The 20576-nt window shown below is 38.0% G+C and overlaps 1 protein-coding gene across 1 annotated transcript in view; it reads right to left on the minus strand.

The window, feature by feature from the left end:
- Dnah7 (dynein, axonemal, heavy chain 7) overlaps positions 1 to 20576 on the minus strand; it is a 305586-nt gene that overhangs the window by 168931 nt on the left and 116079 nt on the right. Inside the window, 5 exon segments of the mRNA NM_001419550.1 lie at positions 2486 to 2734; positions 5347 to 5445; positions 12422 to 12634; positions 18139 to 18266; positions 18378 to 18480. Of these exon segments, the coding sequence (NP_001406479.1) occupies positions 2486 to 2734; positions 5347 to 5445; positions 12422 to 12634; positions 18139 to 18266; positions 18378 to 18480 (792 nt within the window).

Raw genomic sequence — 20576 nt, forward strand, 5'->3', positions numbered from 1 at the left:
ATTAATTTTTAGAGCAGACTTAAATTTATGGAAAATTGAGTAGAAAGTGCGAACTCTCCCTCTGCCTCCCTAACAACATGCCTTCCCCACAGCAGTCCTACCACACACTGGGTGGCACGGGGTTTTACTGATGACTGTGTGGAGATACACTATTGTCGAACAAAGTGCATAACTCATACTAGTGTTGACTCGGTGCTTAACTTTGTGGGGATTGCTAAATATACCATGATATGTGGCCATTATTATAGCATTGTGCAGAATAATGTAAATTCCTTAAAAATCCCGTGCTCAGCTCAAGCTTTTCTTAGTCATTTATTTTATGTGCAACAGCATAGCAAGTCTAATTCTTACCAATACTGCCAAGCGACACAAACCAGTAAATCAAAGGGCAGATGTTTAAGTAATTCTCTCAAGTAACAAGACAAAGCTCAAAGTCTTTGCTCTCTTGCCTGTGCTTGGAAGAGCCTTACTGTGAGACTTCCCCAGTGTAGAAGTATGGGGAAATTGTACCCATTTTTAATCAGGATGAAGTTGCTGCCCTTAAAGACAGGTTTTATTCCAAAAGTCAGCAAGAAGTTGTAGGTAGAGTATGGTAGCTAAGGAAACAGCGATGTGATTCTTAAAATTTCCAGAGAATGAATAAACCATTTGGACTACAGGACACCAGAAATGCGCATACACCCTCTTCACTCCTGCCCCTCACTCAGCAGTGTGATGCCTTCCCCTTTCAGAGACTTCAGTTTTGTGTGTGGCAAAAGCAACCATGTCATAACGTGACACAGCAGCACGAGCCAGAATACAGATAAGTTAAACACAGGGAAGGGAAGATAGGAAGGCAAGCTGGGGGTTAAGAACAGGAGGGAAAGGAAAAAGAAGGAAGAGAGGAAATGGTGTAAAAATAAAAGAGGTAGAAAAAGTAGAGTGTCAGCTTTTAACAGTAGATACAAATCTCCTTAAATTCCCCAATAAAATACAAAGACCAGATGTGGACATCAGTGAACACCGGCTCCCACCCCTGACTGTGCAGCTATTAGTAATTGGTATCTGGTGCAAAGGGGAAATCCGCTCCTCACAATGGCAAGTCACTGGATGTATGAACCACTCTAGAGTCAGCTCCATCCAGGCCCAGAAGTAGTGGGGCCAACACAAAGTGAACTCTATGTTATATTTTGTTTTGTTGTTGTTGTTGTTTTGTGGGCTTTTTTGTTTTGTTTAATTTTTGCTTTTTTGTGTGTCTTACTTGGTTTTTCTTTTTTTTTTCTTCTGAGAGAGAGAGACAGACAGACAGACAGACAGAGAGACAGAGAGACAGAGAGAACATGAAGTTGGATGGATAGGAAAATGGAAAGGATTGGGGAGGAATTGAAAGAGGGAAAACATGATCAAAATGTATTATGTAAGATTTACAAATAAAAATTAATATAAAGACCATCAACCTGAAGAAACGAAAATTCACATTATTTTAAAAAGGTAAGTCACAATGATAATGAGAGTAGGTTTGAAGCCATGGGTAAACAGGTACACAGGGAGAACACAGAAATAGTAATAGTGAAGCAAAACGTAGCAGACCCAAGGTAAACAAGACAGGTGAATATATTCGTATTCACTGAGAGAGAGACCTCACAGTGAAGATATTCTGATCAGAGACCCCACTACAGGCCCTGGCACTAAAATAGGAAGGGAAGCTAATCAAGGCCCAGGAGATGTGAGCTGAAGACCAGTATGAGATGCAGAAGTTCAGAGTCCCATTGCTCAAGCACAGCAAAGTAGGTCTCAGTGTGGCGTGCTTAGGGACTTTAAGTAGTCGGGAGCTCTTGACATGACCCAGAAGTTAAGAGCTCTTGCTATTTTTGCAGGGGACTGGGTTTTGGTACCTAGTGCCTATGTCTAGTAACTCCCATCTACCTCAAAATCTAGCTCCAAGGAATCAGCCACTCTCTTTTCACCTGTAAGGGCACCCACACATGCGTGCACATGTGCACATGCACATGCACTTACATACAAACACACATGCACATAAATAAATAACACAACTTGAAGAAATTTGAGTAATAGTCATGTATACTACATATACATACTTATGCATACACATGTCTTAGAACTAAATTCACTGGCATCTTATAACAGAAACTTACACTATAACTTCACAAGAAAATAAAGATATTCTTCTAAAAGTACTAAAAGAAATCTTCAATTTCTTCTGTATTTACATTTCTCTTTTACAAAAATAAACAAAAAAACCCAGGTACTATCTTTAACTAAAAGAGAAGAAATTAAAGACTGAAAGGCAAATTTGTAGGATTCTCATCCTGTGTTGAACTCACTGCTTGTTTCATTTTTCCCTTCCAATTTTATCATCTCTAACTCATTTTCTATTTTTAATGATTGTACACACCGCCATAAAAAGAATATTTCAAAACCATCCCATATCCTTTCTGACACAAAGCTAAATATCAATAAGTTAGTGTAGTGCTAACACACAGACCTTTTCACAAATGTCACCTAATGCTCCAGCTAGAACACGATATGCACTGGTCTTGCCTCCAAACGGCTCTCCAACAATCATGAAACCATGGCGTACAATCATCATCTCATAGATCTGAAGGATCTTCTCAGAGAAGAAGTTGGTCATCTGCAAATTCATGGAGTGGCAGTTCTCTCTGATGGCGGCCAGCAGATCATTGTAATCTGGCTTTGGTAATTTCACCCCAGGAAACAAATCTGAGGTAATTCCCTGAGAAGAGGTGGGAATTTTACATTACATATATTTATATCCAAAAGACATAAGCAAATTATTTTCTATTAGCCAATGTATAAAATAAATTGCATTTAATATAAAATGCAATTGAAACAGTTTGAGTCTTTGTTTTTAGGTAGAAAAACTTACATCCTAAAGTCTGGCAAACTAATTTAAAAATTGGAAGTTGGACATGATGTGGTTGATAAACTTACTATGTACTGCTACACTGGTGTTAGGTAACACATATATCACCAGAATGGGACCAGTAATTGACCTACTCACCTGCTGGAGCAGGTATGACCTTGTTGAAGTATGTCATTGAGGGTGGGCTTTGAGGTTTCAAATGTTCAAGCCAAGTCCAGTGTCATTCTCTCTTCCTGCTGCCTTAGGATCCAGGTGTACAGCTCTCAGCTACTTAGTTCTCCAGAACTAAGTCTACCTGCCTGCCACCATGCTCCCGGCCATAATGATAATGACTAAACTAGCCCCAATTAAATGTTTTCCTTTATAAGAGTTGCCTTGGTCTGTCATGGTGTCTCTTCACAGTAATAAAAGTCAAACTGAAAACCTAAATCTTTGTCTCTGGCACTCTCATTTAACAGTTCTTGACTCAGGACTAGAAAAAAGTATGTGTTTATGTTGTACTGCAAGTTTGCAGAATATCATTAGGGCAGCCCTAAGGAAGTCAACACAATCATATAATGTACATTTGTAAGAGTTGAGGCTTATGAACAGAAAGTTAACTACGAGACCTAAGGGATAACCTGCATAAATTGGTAAGCCTATTTTATAAATTTCATTATAACTTATATGAGAATTTACTATTTTTTTTACTCTGAAGATAAAAGTGAAATTTCAGAGGTAGTTAATGTGAAAGCATGTGCCTGAGTTGTCTTTTAAACTTTGAGCTACCAATTGAATCACTCCCTCAACTAAATCAGTAAGTTCCCTTGGGGCACTGTAGCCTGGCTGGCCAGGATTCCCGCCCTTACACATGCCACAGATACAAGCTGTTTGCCATATTTCTGTTGCACTTTCACCAACATAAAATGGAGACATAAAAGTGATGCCACTTGCTCCCGTCTGCTATTTGGAACATGAAATGGTGGTGGACAAGGTTTTGCATGTGTAGCAGGGTAGTCTGTAATCTTCCATATGGAGCAGTCTGGCATCACACACAGGATATGCCTGCCAACAGTACTTGATCCAGGCTGGGGATGTAATAGATATGTGTAGGTATGTGCTTAGCACAAGCAAGACCCTTATTTGATCATTTGATTATTTGCTCTCCAGTGTATACACACACACACACACACACACACACACACACACACACACTTATACACACACTCACAGTATGCCATTCATAGTGAAATGTAATGGTTTCTAAATAAAAATACCTTTTACACCATAGCTTTCAAGTACTTTGAGTGTAGCCCTGAAAGAAGAAGACAGCTTGGAAATTTGTCATCCAGTCCTTCTCAACCAAGACCAATGAATATTCCTCGACTCTCCTCTCAGGTAAAGACTAGACATACTCATCTTTCTGCTTGCCTCTGTGAAAGCAGTGTGCTGACATCTGACTGGGGTGGGAGGTGACCTGCAGGACCACCTTGGTGAGGCTGTCTTACACAGGAAAGTTTCCTGAGTGGGAATGTCAGTGCAGTCCGCTTGAGAGAGGCATCACTGAACATGTGCTTCACAGAAGCACCACTGAACATGAACATGTCCACTAACACACACTCCCACCTTCTGGAAGGAAATGCTGCTTTTGTTCCCGCAAAATCTGTTCTGTGTTTCAGCACTAAGTGTACAGAAGGAAAACTTTGGGCAGAACAGTTGAAATCTTTTCCTGTTGGTTTGTTCCATGAAGATATGTGCCCTGCCAAGTCTAGATCCTAGGGAGAATTCTTTTCAAAATGATGAAAGATGGTTGCTACGGGAGTATATTCATGGAAGCATTTCTTATCTTCCTCCCATGGCAGCAGCTATGGGGCCTCTGCCTTTACTTGCAGGAAGCTAGCAATCATGGTGGCTCAAAACCACACAACTACCATTTGGTAAGAGCCAATGATCTATGCCTTTTTTTTAGTAGACAAAGAGAAGAACAGGAGATTGATTATAGAAACTGTTATCCTAATCCTTCTTTCTCCAGCTATTCATAATCTAATCTTAAAATATAACAAGATTTTCAAATTTGGATCTTACACAAAATTATCCTGAATAAACAATTTCATAGAAGACCCTGCATTTTTTTAAAAAAATATAATTCTTATTTTATCAAATGCTAAAGACTCAATGGTATGCTAACCTAACTACTACTTTTCAACCTGGAGTCTGTATTCTCACAGAATTTATGGAAAATATTTTGTAACTTTGTATGTTCATTATTATTATTATACAGTAAAGAACATAAAAATATCAAGTTGTTAAAAGTATCAGAAGCAAGAATCCCAGCAAACATATTTCACACAGAAGCAGGACTGCCTCATGTTCCTCTGAACATGCCACTGCTTTCCACAGTGCACGTTCCTACTGAGAGTTCTGCAGATATGGCTACCCCTGCACATGGAGAGCTGACACATGGAAATAATAAGTGCTCTTACCTCAAAGAGTGGCAAATCATGGGATAAAAACTTCGGCAGGTTTACATCAATAATAGATCTAAGCAGCAAAATTTCTTCATTTTCATTTGGATATTTCAGCTGAAAGAGAATAGAGTCATGAGGATTTCTGTCATGGACACCTATTGGGGGTCTATACTTACACAAATGCACAGCAACTATAAACAATATAAACAAAATATTGCTCATGTTTTCACTGTTTTTTCATTACAGAAACTGAAGTTTACACTCAATGAATTCCCCATAGCATGAACAGAGGCAGAACTGACTACATTTCCAAATACATTTTGATACAGAATTAGTGACCAGGAATTCGATACATCGAGACTTGCCATTGCCTGTTTACTGGGTAGCACTTGCTTATTCAAGACCCCTAATAGGTTAGTTTTGTAAAACTCTGAGTGAGGAATGTTGTGAGTTGGGGTGGATGAACAGAGCACCATGGTGCCTGCTGGCTACCTGCTTACTGCCTGTTTGTATGCCTTGTAATTATCAAGCTCCATAGAGAAGATGGAGAGAGCTAATTCAGTCAAGGAAAGAGTATGTAAAAAATCATAAACTCTAAATGTCCATTGCATGTCCAATGTTTACTAAAAATCTGATGTAACTTGGAACTTGTTGCTTATGCCTATAAGTCACATAATTAGTGCTCCCCTGTAGGATGATGTCACAGGTGAGGCAGGTACAGGATAGAAGGAGGCCTGTCATTGGAGGAGAAGGAAGGATGGGCGGGAGAGAAGTTTGAAGGAAGAGGAGGAGACTAGGGGAGAGAGGAGGAGACAGGGCAGAGGAGAGGGGCTGAGAAGCCGTGGCAGGACAAGATGGCAGGTGATGTTAAGATTCTGCTCTGTGTATTTACAGGTTGTTATTAATGTTGTCAAGGGATGGATAGTACCGGGCTTTGTATGTTTAAGTGGGCAATTATATCTTACCAATTGGATCTAAGATTATTGTGTTGTGTGTTCTTTTATGTGAGGGTTTGAGTGCAGGAAAGTGTGCGGCTGGGATGTGTTTCCGCCAAGATAACCAGCAGATATCTTGGGGCACCGCGGTGTGGACCTAGCGGGGTAAAAGACACCGATACTCTTTATTATTTTTATATTTTTACAACAACACTCCCCAAATCTAACCTTAGAATTACTTCCCCCAAACTTAACTTATTAAATATCTCATTCAAAGGTTCCCCTACCACTTGGTTTGTAAATTTGTTTGTTTTCTAGAATTCTCTCTTTTCTCTCTTGTCTTTCAAAAAGATGAGAAAGAGAGAGAGAGAGAGAGAGAGAGAGAGAGAGAGAGAGAGAGAGAGAGAGAGAGTCTTATTCTTTATGAAGCAGCCACAGATGTTTGGCTGTCAGCATGTCTCTGACCCTCCAGAGCTCCCAGAGGTCAGAGTTAGTCCTGCTCATCTGGTCTTTGTTTTTGATCAATGTAACATAAAATGATTTTTAAAGTATCAAGCTCATGTTTATTATTTGAGAGGCTATTATTTCAAAGCAAATGCTTAAATTGTCTCTTGGTAAAACATAAACTTGAAAATATTCAAGTCAAAGCATTCAACAATCTAAATTAGCTTATAACAAAGAGTGATAGGATTTATTTTCAGGATTCATTTGCAGTCTAACTTTTATAGCTCAATTCCAGTCAAGATTCCAGCATTCATTTGCACTAGGACAATGTATTATCTCTCCCATTATCTGGCCACAAAGTAATCCTGACATGCCAGGGTAGTATAAATTGTTGCTTCTAGGTACTTGTGTTTATTGCAAAGAAAGAGGGGTGGGTGGTTGAAGTTATGTTAGGCTAATATGAAGTAAAATGTGACCACCATATATCAGAGTTCTTAATAGCATTATGGTAGAGGATAAAAATGCAAACCATTGTTAATTACATGAGATCTATTTTAAAATATGTGTCTTCTACAAATTGTGAATGTGAACATCTCATAAACTCCAAGGTCACATTTCTGGAGCTTGCTCTTAACAATAACTTATCTTGCCTTCTATTTCATGGTTTTATTTCTAGAGAGAAGTCAACCATGTCCTGAATTATCTGTTGTTTTCATGTATTTAGTTATGATTTTAAAATGCAAATATTTGATCACTATTACCACTAGGCCACATGTGACTACAATTGTCAATTACATAAGTGTTACATAATGTGTTTGATCACACTGTGAACCCTGAGATTGTGTTTACTGGAAAAAAAAACTGTTTCTAGTTGTGGTGTGTGCGAAGAGTTTCTAGGAAATTGGCAAGAATATCTGACATTGGGCTAGGACAAGGAAATAAGCTCAAGACAAATATAGCCTGGTAATATATTCCTTGTATCTTTGTCATGTTGATAAGTCTCTGAATACAGTGACCTCCAGGTTTTTGTTCATGCCTTACTTGTTCCTTGACTATTTTGTTTATGCCTTGTTTGTTCCTTGACTACTGTGTTTATGCCTTAGAACTGACCCTATACTTTGCATGTACCTAGAATGATATAAAAGCAGACTAGGAGAATTTAAACCCATTTCAGGACTTGTTGGAGTCAAGTTATAGTATGGTCTAGTTGTCTTTCTTTTTCTTTAATTGCCTGCTCCCTCCCTCAAGACCCTGTTAACTGATTGAGCTAGTTTGGTCAGATGGTACTCTGATGTTGCAGGTCAAGTATGAGAAGTTCAGTGAAGAGCACCTCAGAAAAAGGAAGTGTATACAAAGGAAAATATAGAAAATTTGGGCAGTGGTAAGCCCTGTAAAAGTGGGACAGGATAATGATAGAAGGCTTTCTGTATACATGCTTAGAGATATGCTAAAATCTAGAGGAGTGAAAATAAGTCAAAAACGATGTCCTGCTTCTTCTCTGAGTCCCTTTGGTGGGATATCTGGTTCTCTTCCCTCTCTGTCTAATATCTGTCCTTGGTGTGCCAATCTGTCCATATTTGTCATTTTATGTCTATGTTTTTGTTTCATTGCTTGATCATTGCTCTGTTTCATATTCAAAAGAAAAAATGTTTAAAACTTTATCTGCTGGAACATTTGGGTTCAGCAGGTGACAAGCTGCTCTTTGCTTGAAATTACAGCTAGAAAAACTAAGAAAATTTAGTCTGTCCAGTCTAAATATTTAAATGTGTATAGCCACTTTCAAGTTTTTTTCTGACTGGTTCTAAATATATTTGTGTTCTGCATGTTTTCGTTATAGATTGTTGGCTTATAAGTTATTGGGTATGGTTAAAAATTTGAAGCATTGTTAACAGAAAGTTGGCTTAAAACTGGTAATTCAGGGGGTTGGGGGTTTAGCTCAGCGGTAGGGCGCTTGCCTAGCAAGCACAAGGCTCTGGGTTCGGTCCCCAGCTCTGAAAAAAATAAAATAAAATAAAATAAAACTGGTAATTCAGGATTGGAGTCACTCTGGGCAACAACATATGGCATGAGCCAACCCACAGAAACAGGAAAGATATCTCTAAATTGGGATAATATTTTATGTAATTCCTGTCCTAGAAATAAGACTTATAAAAGATAGGCTTTAAAACAATGTTTCTTTAATGAGGTATTAAATGCTCATCATGCATTCATATACAAGAACTGGCAGCCAAACTTTGTATCACGAAAATAATGTACTTGGAATTGGTTTTAGAGAGACTGGATTGTTTACACTGTTAAAAATTGGTTTGGCTTTCCAAAATTATGGTTATGCTCTATGACTTCACTTTCAAAAAATACTTATTTTGTTATTGTGAAGAAACTTTTAAAAATTATAGTTAAATATATATAAAACTAATGGAAAATTGGCAGTTTACAATTCAATCACAAACTCAAGATTTTAATACCCCTTTGGTTTTCTTCTGAATATAAACTTAAATATGCTTCTCTTCATGCTGAAATATCTGTTACAGAGAATTATGGAACAAGTCCATGGAGCTCTAAAACAATCAATTACATAAAACAAACAAAGGGGGCAGAGTTGTATACTCTTTCACAATTTGTCTATCATTCATCACAAAATTTTATTTTGAATTTTTGACCTTGGATGATGCTAAGTGTCTATGGCACCCTAAAACTTGGCATACTTATGCCTAGATGAAATACTGGCATATGGCATGGTCCTGATTGGGTATTAATATGGGGAAGAGAGCATGTTTGTGTTTTTTCCATAGGATGCTGAAGAAGCATGGTGGCTACAGGAGTGATTCACCAATCATACTGATGCTGGGACAAAGAATGATACTGACCATGAGCTTGCTGAGTGCTCTGACAGTGATGATAGAAAAGCTGTATTGGACATGTTCCTGACCCACCTTTGCTTGCCTATATCCCAAACTGTATAAGCTGCCTTGTTTCAAGCTTTTAGACCTTGTGAGAAAGAGAACATAGAGACTGTGGAAACTGCCTTCAAAAAATTAATCAAATAGAGAAGTTCTTATAATGACCCTTCTCATTCCTTTAATGTTACTAGTTATTATGACCTAATCATGGACTGCTCTGGAGATCAGTCCAATACTAAAATAAAGAAAAAGACAGTGGGCATTTGGAAGGCTGGTTCTGAAGTTACATTTACAGTGGATAAAATTGGGATAGGATCTGGATTTCAAAAAAAATGTCAATGCATGTGTAAAGGTGCCTAATCTTTTATTAATTGGTCATGTTAAAATTACTTTTGTTTCTTCTATAGTATCTAATGTAAGTTGTATTGATTCTATAATTTCTTTTTTTTTCTGATTCTATAATTTCTAATTGTGTTAGTGTACTAAAATCTGGCGTGAAAAGTAGCCCATTAACCAGATTTTGTTTTATTACCTGTGAGTAACAGGATCTTAGTATTCTTTTAAAAGTTTACAAATATTGGAAGAATTGAGTCAGGCTTTAAGTGGAAGCAAGAGGGTAGTAGGTTTGATTATGGACAGTATAACAATTAATTAATTAATTAATTAAGCCACTACTTATGCAATTGCTTTGACCCAAGAAGTTAATACAGCCACTTTTGTGAATTATTTAGCAAAAAGACAGCCACTTTTGTTAATTATTTAGCAAAAAAAATGTTACTAATGCTCTGAGTATTCAAGAAAATTTAGATAGGCAGTTGGAATAACAGATTGATGCCCTTTATGATACTATTCAAATTCTTGGAGGGAGGTTCAGAGTTTAAGAGTAAGAAGTCATCTTGAATGCAAAATACCAATGGATTTGTGTCACCTCTAAAATTTATAATGACACTCACTATAATTGGGAGAAAATTCAAAGACACTTGCAGCGTATTTGGCATAATTCTAATACCTCTCTGGATATTTTAACTTTGCATACTGAGATTATGAATTTAAAGAATACTCTTCTGCTAAGTTTTGATGCTATTGATACTGCTTCCAATAAAATTATTCATGCTTAAGGCCAGTATTTCCATCTTGGTCAACCTTTAAGAATGGCCTATATAGTTTGATATGTTGGCTCGTCTTGTCCTGGGAATACTTTATTCCTGCTCATTTTGATAATACTTGCCTTAAACAACATCAACATGTTGGTGGCCAAAATACATGGCTTGGGACTTAAAATGGATCCCCAGACAAAGTCATTAATTTAACAGGCTGGCAATTAATGATGGGTAAGATTCTGCAAAGAGCCTTACCAACCCAAGACAGAAATACATTGCTTTGGATAATGCATTTTCAATGACTGGTAAGGAAGGCATTCTTCGTCAGAGCAACCTAAGACAGTTGCAATCTTGTTTATGAAATAAAAAAGAGGGAGATGTGAAGAACTCTTAGGGCTGATTCTAGAAAATTGGCAAGAATATTTGACATTGGGCTAGGACAAGGAAGTAAGCTCAAGAAATATACAGCTGAGTAATGTATTCCTTGTATCTCGATCATCTTAATAAGTCCCTGAATACAGTGACCTCTGGAGTTTTGTTTAAGCTTTGTTTGATCCTTTACTACTTTGTTTATGTGTTGTTTGTTCCTTGACTACTGTGTTTATGCCTCAGAACTGACCCTATTCTTTGCATGTACCTAAAATGATGATATAAAACAGACTGGGAGAGATTAAACCCGCTTCAGTGTTTGTTGCAACCATACTATAATGTTGTACAGTTGTCTCCTTTTTTCTTTAATCTTTGCTTCCTCCCTGGAGACCCTGTTGACTGACTGAGCTGGCTCAGTCAGGTGTGTCTCAGCCTTAGCACACACTTTTAATCCCAAACAATGAAGGTAAAGTTAGTGTACAGAAGGAAGCACCCATTTTGACAGTGCTATCTACTGAGTGGCAGATAGAGTGACAAAGCAGATAATAGAATAAGATATACACAACTCTTATTAGAAGAGAGGGGGTAGAGAAGCTATGAGGGAGTAATGCACAAAAAAATGGGGAGAGGAAGTAGTTTTACCAGGAGAGTTTTACAGAGACAGGTTGAAGAGATATCAAGCTAGACACGGGTGAAGACAGAATGACCCAGAGAATGAGAAGGAGCCAGAAGACTAGAACATATTGTGAACATTAGTACTAGACCAAGCAGAGCAATTCAGTAAGAAACTGAGAGGAGCTAGATTGAATCAGTCAGCTTGGAGAGGAGTTTGAATCAGAATTGCTGAGTTGAACCAACCAGCAAAAGTTCAGAAAGCACAAGAAAGGATGAGCTTATTCAGCAGTAAGTCTCAGAGGCAGAAAATATTGTAGGACTAAATAAGATTGTACAGAGGCTCAAAGCTTCCAGGACTGGGCCTAGGTTAGCAGACTGAGGCAGTAAGCCTCCGGGATGACAATTACATCAGGAGATGTTTAGGGGTTTCTATATATTAATTTCATTATGCTCCACAGAGTACTGCATGTTATATAAATAGAAAACCTTCAAAACATTTATTGAAAGTATGTGACTGTGTTCTTCAGCTCTACCTAACTTCACATATTTAAACACTAAGCATTACCTGTATACTGTCTTATAAAATATAACATTTTATTTTCATTGTCAGCAAAGTATTCTTTTTCAGCTAATTGATGAATGCAGACAGATGCTGGAACTCTTATGAACACACTTAGTCCTGAGATTTAAGAATAAAAATTCAATGAGTCACAGCACTTAGTTCTACCTTCAAATTGCCAGCAGCTGTGAGCACAGACTTCACGGCTCGCATCCCGTAGTCATAATGGTGCTGGGAGGACAGTTGCTCTGAGCACAAGCGGTATGTAGCCACGATTTTTATGGACAGTGGCCGTGCAGTGACAAAGCCACAGGAATAAAGCACGATCTCAGCAATCATGGCATAGTCAGGCACCATCATGGCAACTGTCCGGAAGAGAGCCTGTGAGGCATGAAAGAAGTCTTTCAAAAGGTGTAGAAAGGCAATCTTGCTCTTGCTTAATCAAGCGTTATGGTTTTAATTGCTTTTCTACAGGAATTCCATACCTACCATAATGTTCGTTATTTAATATTCACTAGTTACAATATTCAAGTCATATAGATAAAAGAATTAAACTTGGTTTTCCATTAAGGCATATGTAATAAACATACCATTAGCTTTAAGTAAACTGTTCTTTCTAAATGTCCAGAATCAGTTTTGCAAAGTTCTTTGTGGAAAGCAACATGTTACAGAAAAAAGAACATCAGACAGCCAGGATGCAAGCAAATTGGGTCTCTTACCCAGGATAGTGATAAAGATCCTGCTGTTGGGAGCCTGGCTTTCAGTCAGGCTCTCAAGGGATCCAATTAACTTATAACCTGGAGGGAATCTGCTGCCCTAGTGACAAGACTGTGTTAAGTAAAGGAAATATTTTGAGATAGTCAGAATCTTTTGAGTTTGAAGAAACATGACTAGTCCTTCTGCAAATAAATAATTCAGAGAACATTGAAAAGCCATAAATGGTCACTATTAAGGATCAACAATTTTGCAAGTTATAAAGATCATTTGTAATCAAAGAATTGTAAATGTTATAAAACAACTAAATGTAATGTGATGGTAAGCAATTATAAAATTAAATAGATTTTTAAAGAATAAATATGACATTTATGTTTAGAATATTAGTGCATATCAGGGTTCACTTTAACAAATATTGTATTAAAACATTGTTTCCTTGCGTGCACAAACACACACACATATATTTTGGAAAATGTAGTTTGAGCAAGTAACTCTGAATCTAGACCATTTATACCAAAGAAAAAAAGTATTAAGGACCATAGCTATTCATATGGTATCTCCTCAAAGAGGTAGATTTTCAACTACTTTTTTTTAATTAATGAGAGACTGAACTTACAATTTAGTCAGAAGCTTCTGTCTAGTTATGAGTTATACAGTCTAGCTTGAAAACAGTGCAAAGTAGTACTTGCTTATTTCCAGTGCCTTGTGTGACAGGCTGAACTCTCATCTTCCATGTACCCCCATCTGCTACTCCCCTGTCTTTCACTTGCCATAAGATGGCACTATCACTATGGTGTTCCACTTATTAGAAACCATTTTCTAAAGTCAACAGTTGACATTGAAATTGTCCAAAATGAAGTATTTTTTATGGGCCAATAGAATTTCTCAGTAGGTAAAGATTCCTGTTATATAAGCCTACCACCAGAGTTTGGATCCCAGAACCCATAATAGAAGAAAACTAACTGTAGGAAGTTGTTCTCTCAACTCTATACACATGCTGTAATACTCTAGCATCCATACTTGTACACACACACACACACACACACACACACACACACACACACACACATCATAAATTGAAAAAAATATTTTGGGACCTAATTAGGTGATTCTCAAACATTTTGTGCCATACTGATTGATACCAAGTTTGATTTCAGAGTGCCAGTATGTTTGTAAGCATTGCAGTAAGCTAAGTAAAATTCAGTGCCTTTTGAAACAGAAGTAAATTGGATTCTAACATAACTGGTAGCAGGTCTTCTTCAGTACCAGAAACAGAGCAGGGGTGAGGCAAAGATCTCAGTAACACATCAGTGTCAATATGTTTTACCATATGTAGTCATTATGAATGCGAGTATAATACTCTGTGCTTATTTCAACAAAAATACAAGAGATAAGTTTCTACCGGGTCTACTCCATTTGTAGAGGAGTGCTGCATGAAGAACTGGACCACCTGGAGTATGGCCCAAAGGGCTGCACATCGATACAACTGAAAACAGAGAAGCCCTCAAGTGTTGGGGATGTGGAAGTCCATCTTGTGAAAAAGTGGATGGAAAGGGAGGTGCCATAGGCTCCTGTGTCACCTCACAGAGTGCTCATCTGCCATCCTTGGAATTAGATTGAAAATGGCTTCTGGAACACTGGTGAGACAGCAAAATGGAACTGAGGCCAGAGTGGTGGCTGCTTCACACCCCAACCCCCAACCCACTGCTCGTCTTCAGGGAAACCCTAAGAGCTGAGCATGCTGCCCCTGCTCCTTCTGACTTACCTCGGCAGGCAGTGTGTTCATTTGGAGCATGGTGACTTTGTGGCAAGAAATGATTGGCAGAGAATTTAGGGAATTGGGATTGATACAACACTGTAGATAAGCTTATGTGTTGCACAATAAACTCAGATCTGCACCCTGATGCTGGTCCCCAGAGTCTGATTTCTGGGATTCTTCAAGTGACTCCACCACCTCTCGCCCCTGATAGTCTCATCCTTGTTCTTGTTCCCACACTTACAATCCTTTTTTTCCCTACTATTTCCAAGAATCTGGAAAGACATGTCATAAACATGTCTTATTCAAGGAATGAGCATGATGTTGAGTGCAATGAGTCTCCTTTCTTCCTCAGATACTGCAAGAAAAGTTCATACCGCACGTCTTCTGGAAAGCTGTGTATGTGTCAAGCTATTGGCTTTGTAATGCCAGCAGATCTGGAATATGTCTATTTTGAAAACTATTCTGAAACAATCTTGAGTAACAATTTTTTGGAGCGGTTCCAATCTAAAATATAACTCCTCTGAAGTAGAGATGTGTTCCAGAAATTGCAGGTTTTATCTAGACAAGACCAAATGTTAAAAGGGGGATTCTTCCCACACAAAATAATGATTATCAGTTATCAAAATATATGTAAGCTATAGTGTATATCAAATTTACAAAAGAAGTGTACATAACCATTGAACCTTCTCATCATGAAGTATTTGGAGTAAGGAAGAGGAGATGTGTGGAAATAATCTCTTTGATGGAAGAGCTGGTCAGATATGAACCCCAAATTCTCCACACTATCCCCAAGTACGATGAACAGTTGGGAGTGTATTTGATATACACTATAGCTTACATATATTTTGATAACTGATAATCATTATTTTGTGTGGGAAGAATCCCCCTTTTAACATTTGGTCTTGTCTAGATAAAACCTGCATTTAAAACAAACAAACAAACAAACAAACAAAAACAAAAAAAAACCAAAAAACAGAAGTAGCCTCTGGTCCCAGGCTCAAAGCCCAGAGCTTGCTGAGAAGAGGATACAGAAAATGCACATGATAAAAGCAGCAGCCAGCAGTCCCACTGCTCCAAGCAGACAGAGAGCTCACCAACTTGGAAGTTTGTGTGGTGCTATCCTCCAGCAACCCAGGAAGAGGAGAGACCCAGAAAGAGTGTCTCCACAGAACCTACAGGCATATCCCCAGCTCAGGACATAGCCCATGGCCATTTCTGAACTGTGCGTATGCTTAGTGGTTCTTTGTTCAAACACTGAATTCATTTGTCAAGGAGGAATGTCATCGATAAGGTGAGCACTTCAGAGAGAGAAAACAGCATGCGAAAGGCTAAAAGATCACTGTGACTTATACACAAGCCCCTGTGATAGACAGGAAATGGCAGTATGCATGCATTAGCTCTTAATACTTGCTTTATTTTGTGGACCAAAAAAAAAAAAAGGAGTCCAATAGTCTCAAAGGCTTGTTTTATGTTTTAATTATTTGTATGTGTATGCCTATGTCTGAGTTGGTGCATAGGTGAATGTGCTGCCTGCGGCTTCCTTCCTTCCTTCCTTCCTTCCTTCCTTCCTTTTCCTTTTCCTTTCTTTTAAGGAATTCAAAGCTCATTTCCCTTTTTTAGAATTTCTTTTGTTTCTTGTCCCTGACAATTTGTAGCCGAGGATGACCTTGAATTCCTGGTCTCCTGTTGTTGCCTCCCAAAAACTGGATTATAAACTGGGAGCACCACACCCAGCTAGGAATTTCCTTGTATACTTGCAAACAGGTTTCTATAGCAACTCCAGCCACAAAGAGGGAACAGTAGAAACAGAAATCCAGGGGAGCATCACAGGACTTTAGCTTAATGCAGAAAGAACACCCAACACCCCAGAAGCTCCAGGGCAAATATCTTTTACTACTACCTACTACTACTACTACTACTACTACTACTACTACTACTACTACTACTACTACTACACACACACACACACACACACACACACACGCACTCAGTGTGGGACAGTCTACCCAGGCATTAGAAGATTCAACTAATCGTGTCTTCCAGCTTTTTATGACCAGCTACTCACAGAATTTTGCCTTCTGCTTTTGTGACTATGTACTCAGGGTGATCCCACTGAATAGCAGACTGATCTAAGTGTAGAGCAGAAGGAATGGCTGCAAAGAGAGCTTTCCAGAACAAAACTGCAAGATGTCACAAAGAGCCTTTTAGATAAAAAACTTTACCACTTCCCTCTTTTGAAATATATTATATTTACTTATGGGGGAGGGTGCACATGCTACAACCCACATATGGAGATCAGAGTGTGAAGGTCAGAGTTCAATTTGAGGGAGTCAGTTTTCTCTTCTTCCATGCAAGTCCTGGCCTCAGGTGCTTGGGTTTGAAGGCAGGAACATTTACCCACTGAACAATCTCTTCACCCCTCCCTTCTCATTTCTAAATAATCCTCTCCTTTGCTAAGGCAAAGTGCTTCGTCACATAAGCACATAAAGGACATAGTTTAGAAATACAGAACTCTTTGGTAGCAGCAGAACGATCCTGGTACTGTCGCAGCACACATGTAACTAGTAGAAGGCATGTAGGATTTAGTCAGAAAACTTGAGCTCTCATCTACAATTATTAATGCACTATTCACTAATAAATATTGTTCCTTATACACAATCCATAAACATGCAGTTCACCCTGAAGGAATATAATAAAGAAGGCAAATACACAGAGAAAACAACACTTTTTACCTAATAAATGAGAAGTTAATTTTTAAAAGTGAAAGCTTTGCTCTATTCAGCTAGGACAGTTTTTTGTTCCTTATAAATTAAAAGGAAAAGTGTCATATATTAACAGGAACTGAGACTCGATATGACAAGTGAGTGGTTTTACCCTGTGTTGAAGGCGATTCAGCTAAGGGATGTCTTCCAATCGAGAGAGGCCTTCAGCAACAACAGTCTTTCATGGTGCTACTTATAATGGAGGAACTGAAAGCAACTTAGATGGCCATCAGAAAGACAGCTCAATAAGATCGTGTTTACAGTCCAGGTCATGTTTACAAAGATAGAAAAATGTTTATCCTTTTATTTAAATTAACTTAAAAAAAAACACCACCCATATACATTGTCAGATTTGAGCCCTTTAAGATGCATATAAAACTAAAAAGATAGAATTCAATAAGAGATATTGAGTATTTTTCTGTCTTTTGTCATTTGTAATAATCAGTACTACTGTAAAATTATAAAATTTTGGAGTTGTACCTGTTTTATTTTATAAAAATATTCGAAGCTTTAAACAGTATCTTCTAGAATAATTTCCCAAAATTGTGTGCCTAAAAGCAGATTTTTAAAAGCACAATCCTAGGATCCCATATTCTCTTTGCATTCATAAATGGTGAAAAGGAAACATGTTAGGATTATAGCCTCCATACCTTCAGGTTGTCTGGCAGCTCTGACCGCCCAGCATACCCAGGGTTCATTGTAATAAAGACAGCGCACGTGGGGTCAAGTTTTAGTTCTGTTCCTTCAAACACTAGGAGCTCGGTACCTGAGTTAATGCCTGTGGGAACGACAAGTGCAGTGACTTAGCAGTGCCTCAGCTTGTGCCACTTGCTGCCCCTTCCCAGGTTCCTTTGTTTTCACTTGCTGCAAAGACAGACAAGCTCATTACCTATCTGGATAGTAAGGATTTGCTGAGCAACCACAGAAAGTACTTCCAAATCAATTCTGTTAAACTCATCAAAGCAAGCCCAGGCTCCACAAGATAACAGTCCCTGGGAGGAAAGAATAATAAAAAATTTCAACTCTATCTGATTGAGTATCACATTGAAATGAGGCTTATCACCTGATCTTTTCAGGGGCTTAATATCCCATCAAACAAATTGCTTATTTACTTTTATCTTTGAAGGCAGCTCATTTTTTTCATTACAAATTCATTATTCTAGGCGAATAAAGAGTTTGATCAACTGGCAAACTTCCCAATTTATTGCCTTTGCTCTGAGTTTGTCTTTAGGTATTTAGGGGTACATCTATAATTTCCAAGCCTTTACCCTTTATTTACAAGCTGATTTTATTTGCTTTCATAAAAAAAATGGGCTGTAATAACCATCTATGCAGATGACTTCCATTCCCAGAGAATTAGTCTTTGTAAGCGGAATAGCCAGCCAGCATTCAAAGCCCAGTTTATAATTCCAAGAAAGGATTGTCTCACAAATGTGTGCTGAACTCCGTGAACATCAAAGACTGCTAAGTCTTCTGAGAGTACACTACCCCTTACTTTGATTTTCAATGAATAATACAATAAAAGATTTAGTTGTCACAGAGAACAGGCTGTTTAGCATCATATATGCAAATATGCAGATTGTGATGATGTTTTAAAAATAATGCTTGAATGATTATGAGGTTCTTAATAATAAGGCCTATAACTTTATTTGTACTCCTGCTGTTCAACATGAGCTTCGCACCAAAACTATATCTGCACAATCAATTAGGACTTAGCAATAAAATTTAGTTCTATTGAAATCCATCAATCTAAATCAAAAAATGAAGAATATTATGATAAAGAAGGCAGGCATTGCTTCAAATACATTAGAATGTACTATTTATTCAAACCATACCTAGGCTCTTCTAACTGCCAATTACTTCTTAGTCATTGTGTCAAGTTTACATGGCACTATTGAAGACAAGTTAAATACCATCCCAATGTCTCCTATCATTTTATTTACTGTTTTGACTTCCTTCAAAAGACTCTTACCCTGTGTTAGAATCCCAAATAAAGTCTTATACAACTATAAAATTGTTTAAAATGTCCAGTGCATATCACTCAGGAAAACAGTTCACTGGATTGGGTAAAAATAATTTTTTTAGTTTAATTTTTGAAACTGTTCATTTTTGCTGAAGAAATTTAAAAGTAAATAGTACAGAATAGTTAAAATATATTTGAGAAATTACAGAAAAAGAAAAGAAAGTAAATACAAAGGGTCAGCCATCCCAAACAGAAAATTTTGTGCTCAACAACCTGCCTCACATTTTAAGGAATTATAGCCTCTAGAACCAAGCTGCTCAAGTGGTTCCAAGCACAGTCCACCTTGTTTCTCCTTTTCACAATCTCCCAGATCTGACAAATTTAAATAAATAAAACATGGTGGACAGGAAGGTGTGTGAGTCATCCAGGGGCCGGGGCTCTTGGGTCCGGGGAGATGGCTCAGTTGGTAAAATGTCTGACACACAAATATGAGAACAATCCCCAGCACACACACACACACACACACACACACACACACACACACAAACTGGGCATAGTGATACATTCCTCTGATCTCAGTGCTGGGAAGGCAGAGCCACTTGGGACTCATCAGCTAGATTAGCCTATCTGGCAAGCTCTAAGGCAGTGAGAGACCCTGTCTCAAAACAAAGTGGAGTGCAATTGAGAAGGACTCCAGTATTAACCTCTTGATCTCTTTGCACACGGCACACATGTCCACACACACTCACAAACACATAGACATATGTATGGACACATATCCACACTATTAAAATAAGGAAGTACTAAACATTTCCAATACAGAAGACCTAAGATGTGTCTATAATAGTCAAGAACTCTGAAACATATTGATAATACAGCACAGAGGTTAAGGAAATCTTTGGAATCCCACACCACAGCCTTTACCCAGTGGGTGGTTCTCAAACTTTTATCTGCCCAATATAAAGATCCCATTTAAAGCAAATTTTATTTGCTTTTAAAAAAAATGAACTGTAATAACCTTTTATGCAACCTGACTTCTGTGGCAGAGAGACTGCTTTCTGGTCAGAATACCCAAACAGCCAACTAACATTTCTAAGTCTATGACCTAATCAGGAGTAGTCGGAG

The sequence above is a fragment of the Rattus norvegicus genome, chromosome 9, assembly GCF_021556685.1.
Source record: "Rattus norvegicus strain SHRSP/BbbUtx chromosome 9, alternate assembly SHRSP_T2T, whole genome shotgun sequence".
Taxonomy (NCBI): domain Eukaryota; kingdom Metazoa; phylum Chordata; class Mammalia; order Rodentia; family Muridae; genus Rattus; species Rattus norvegicus.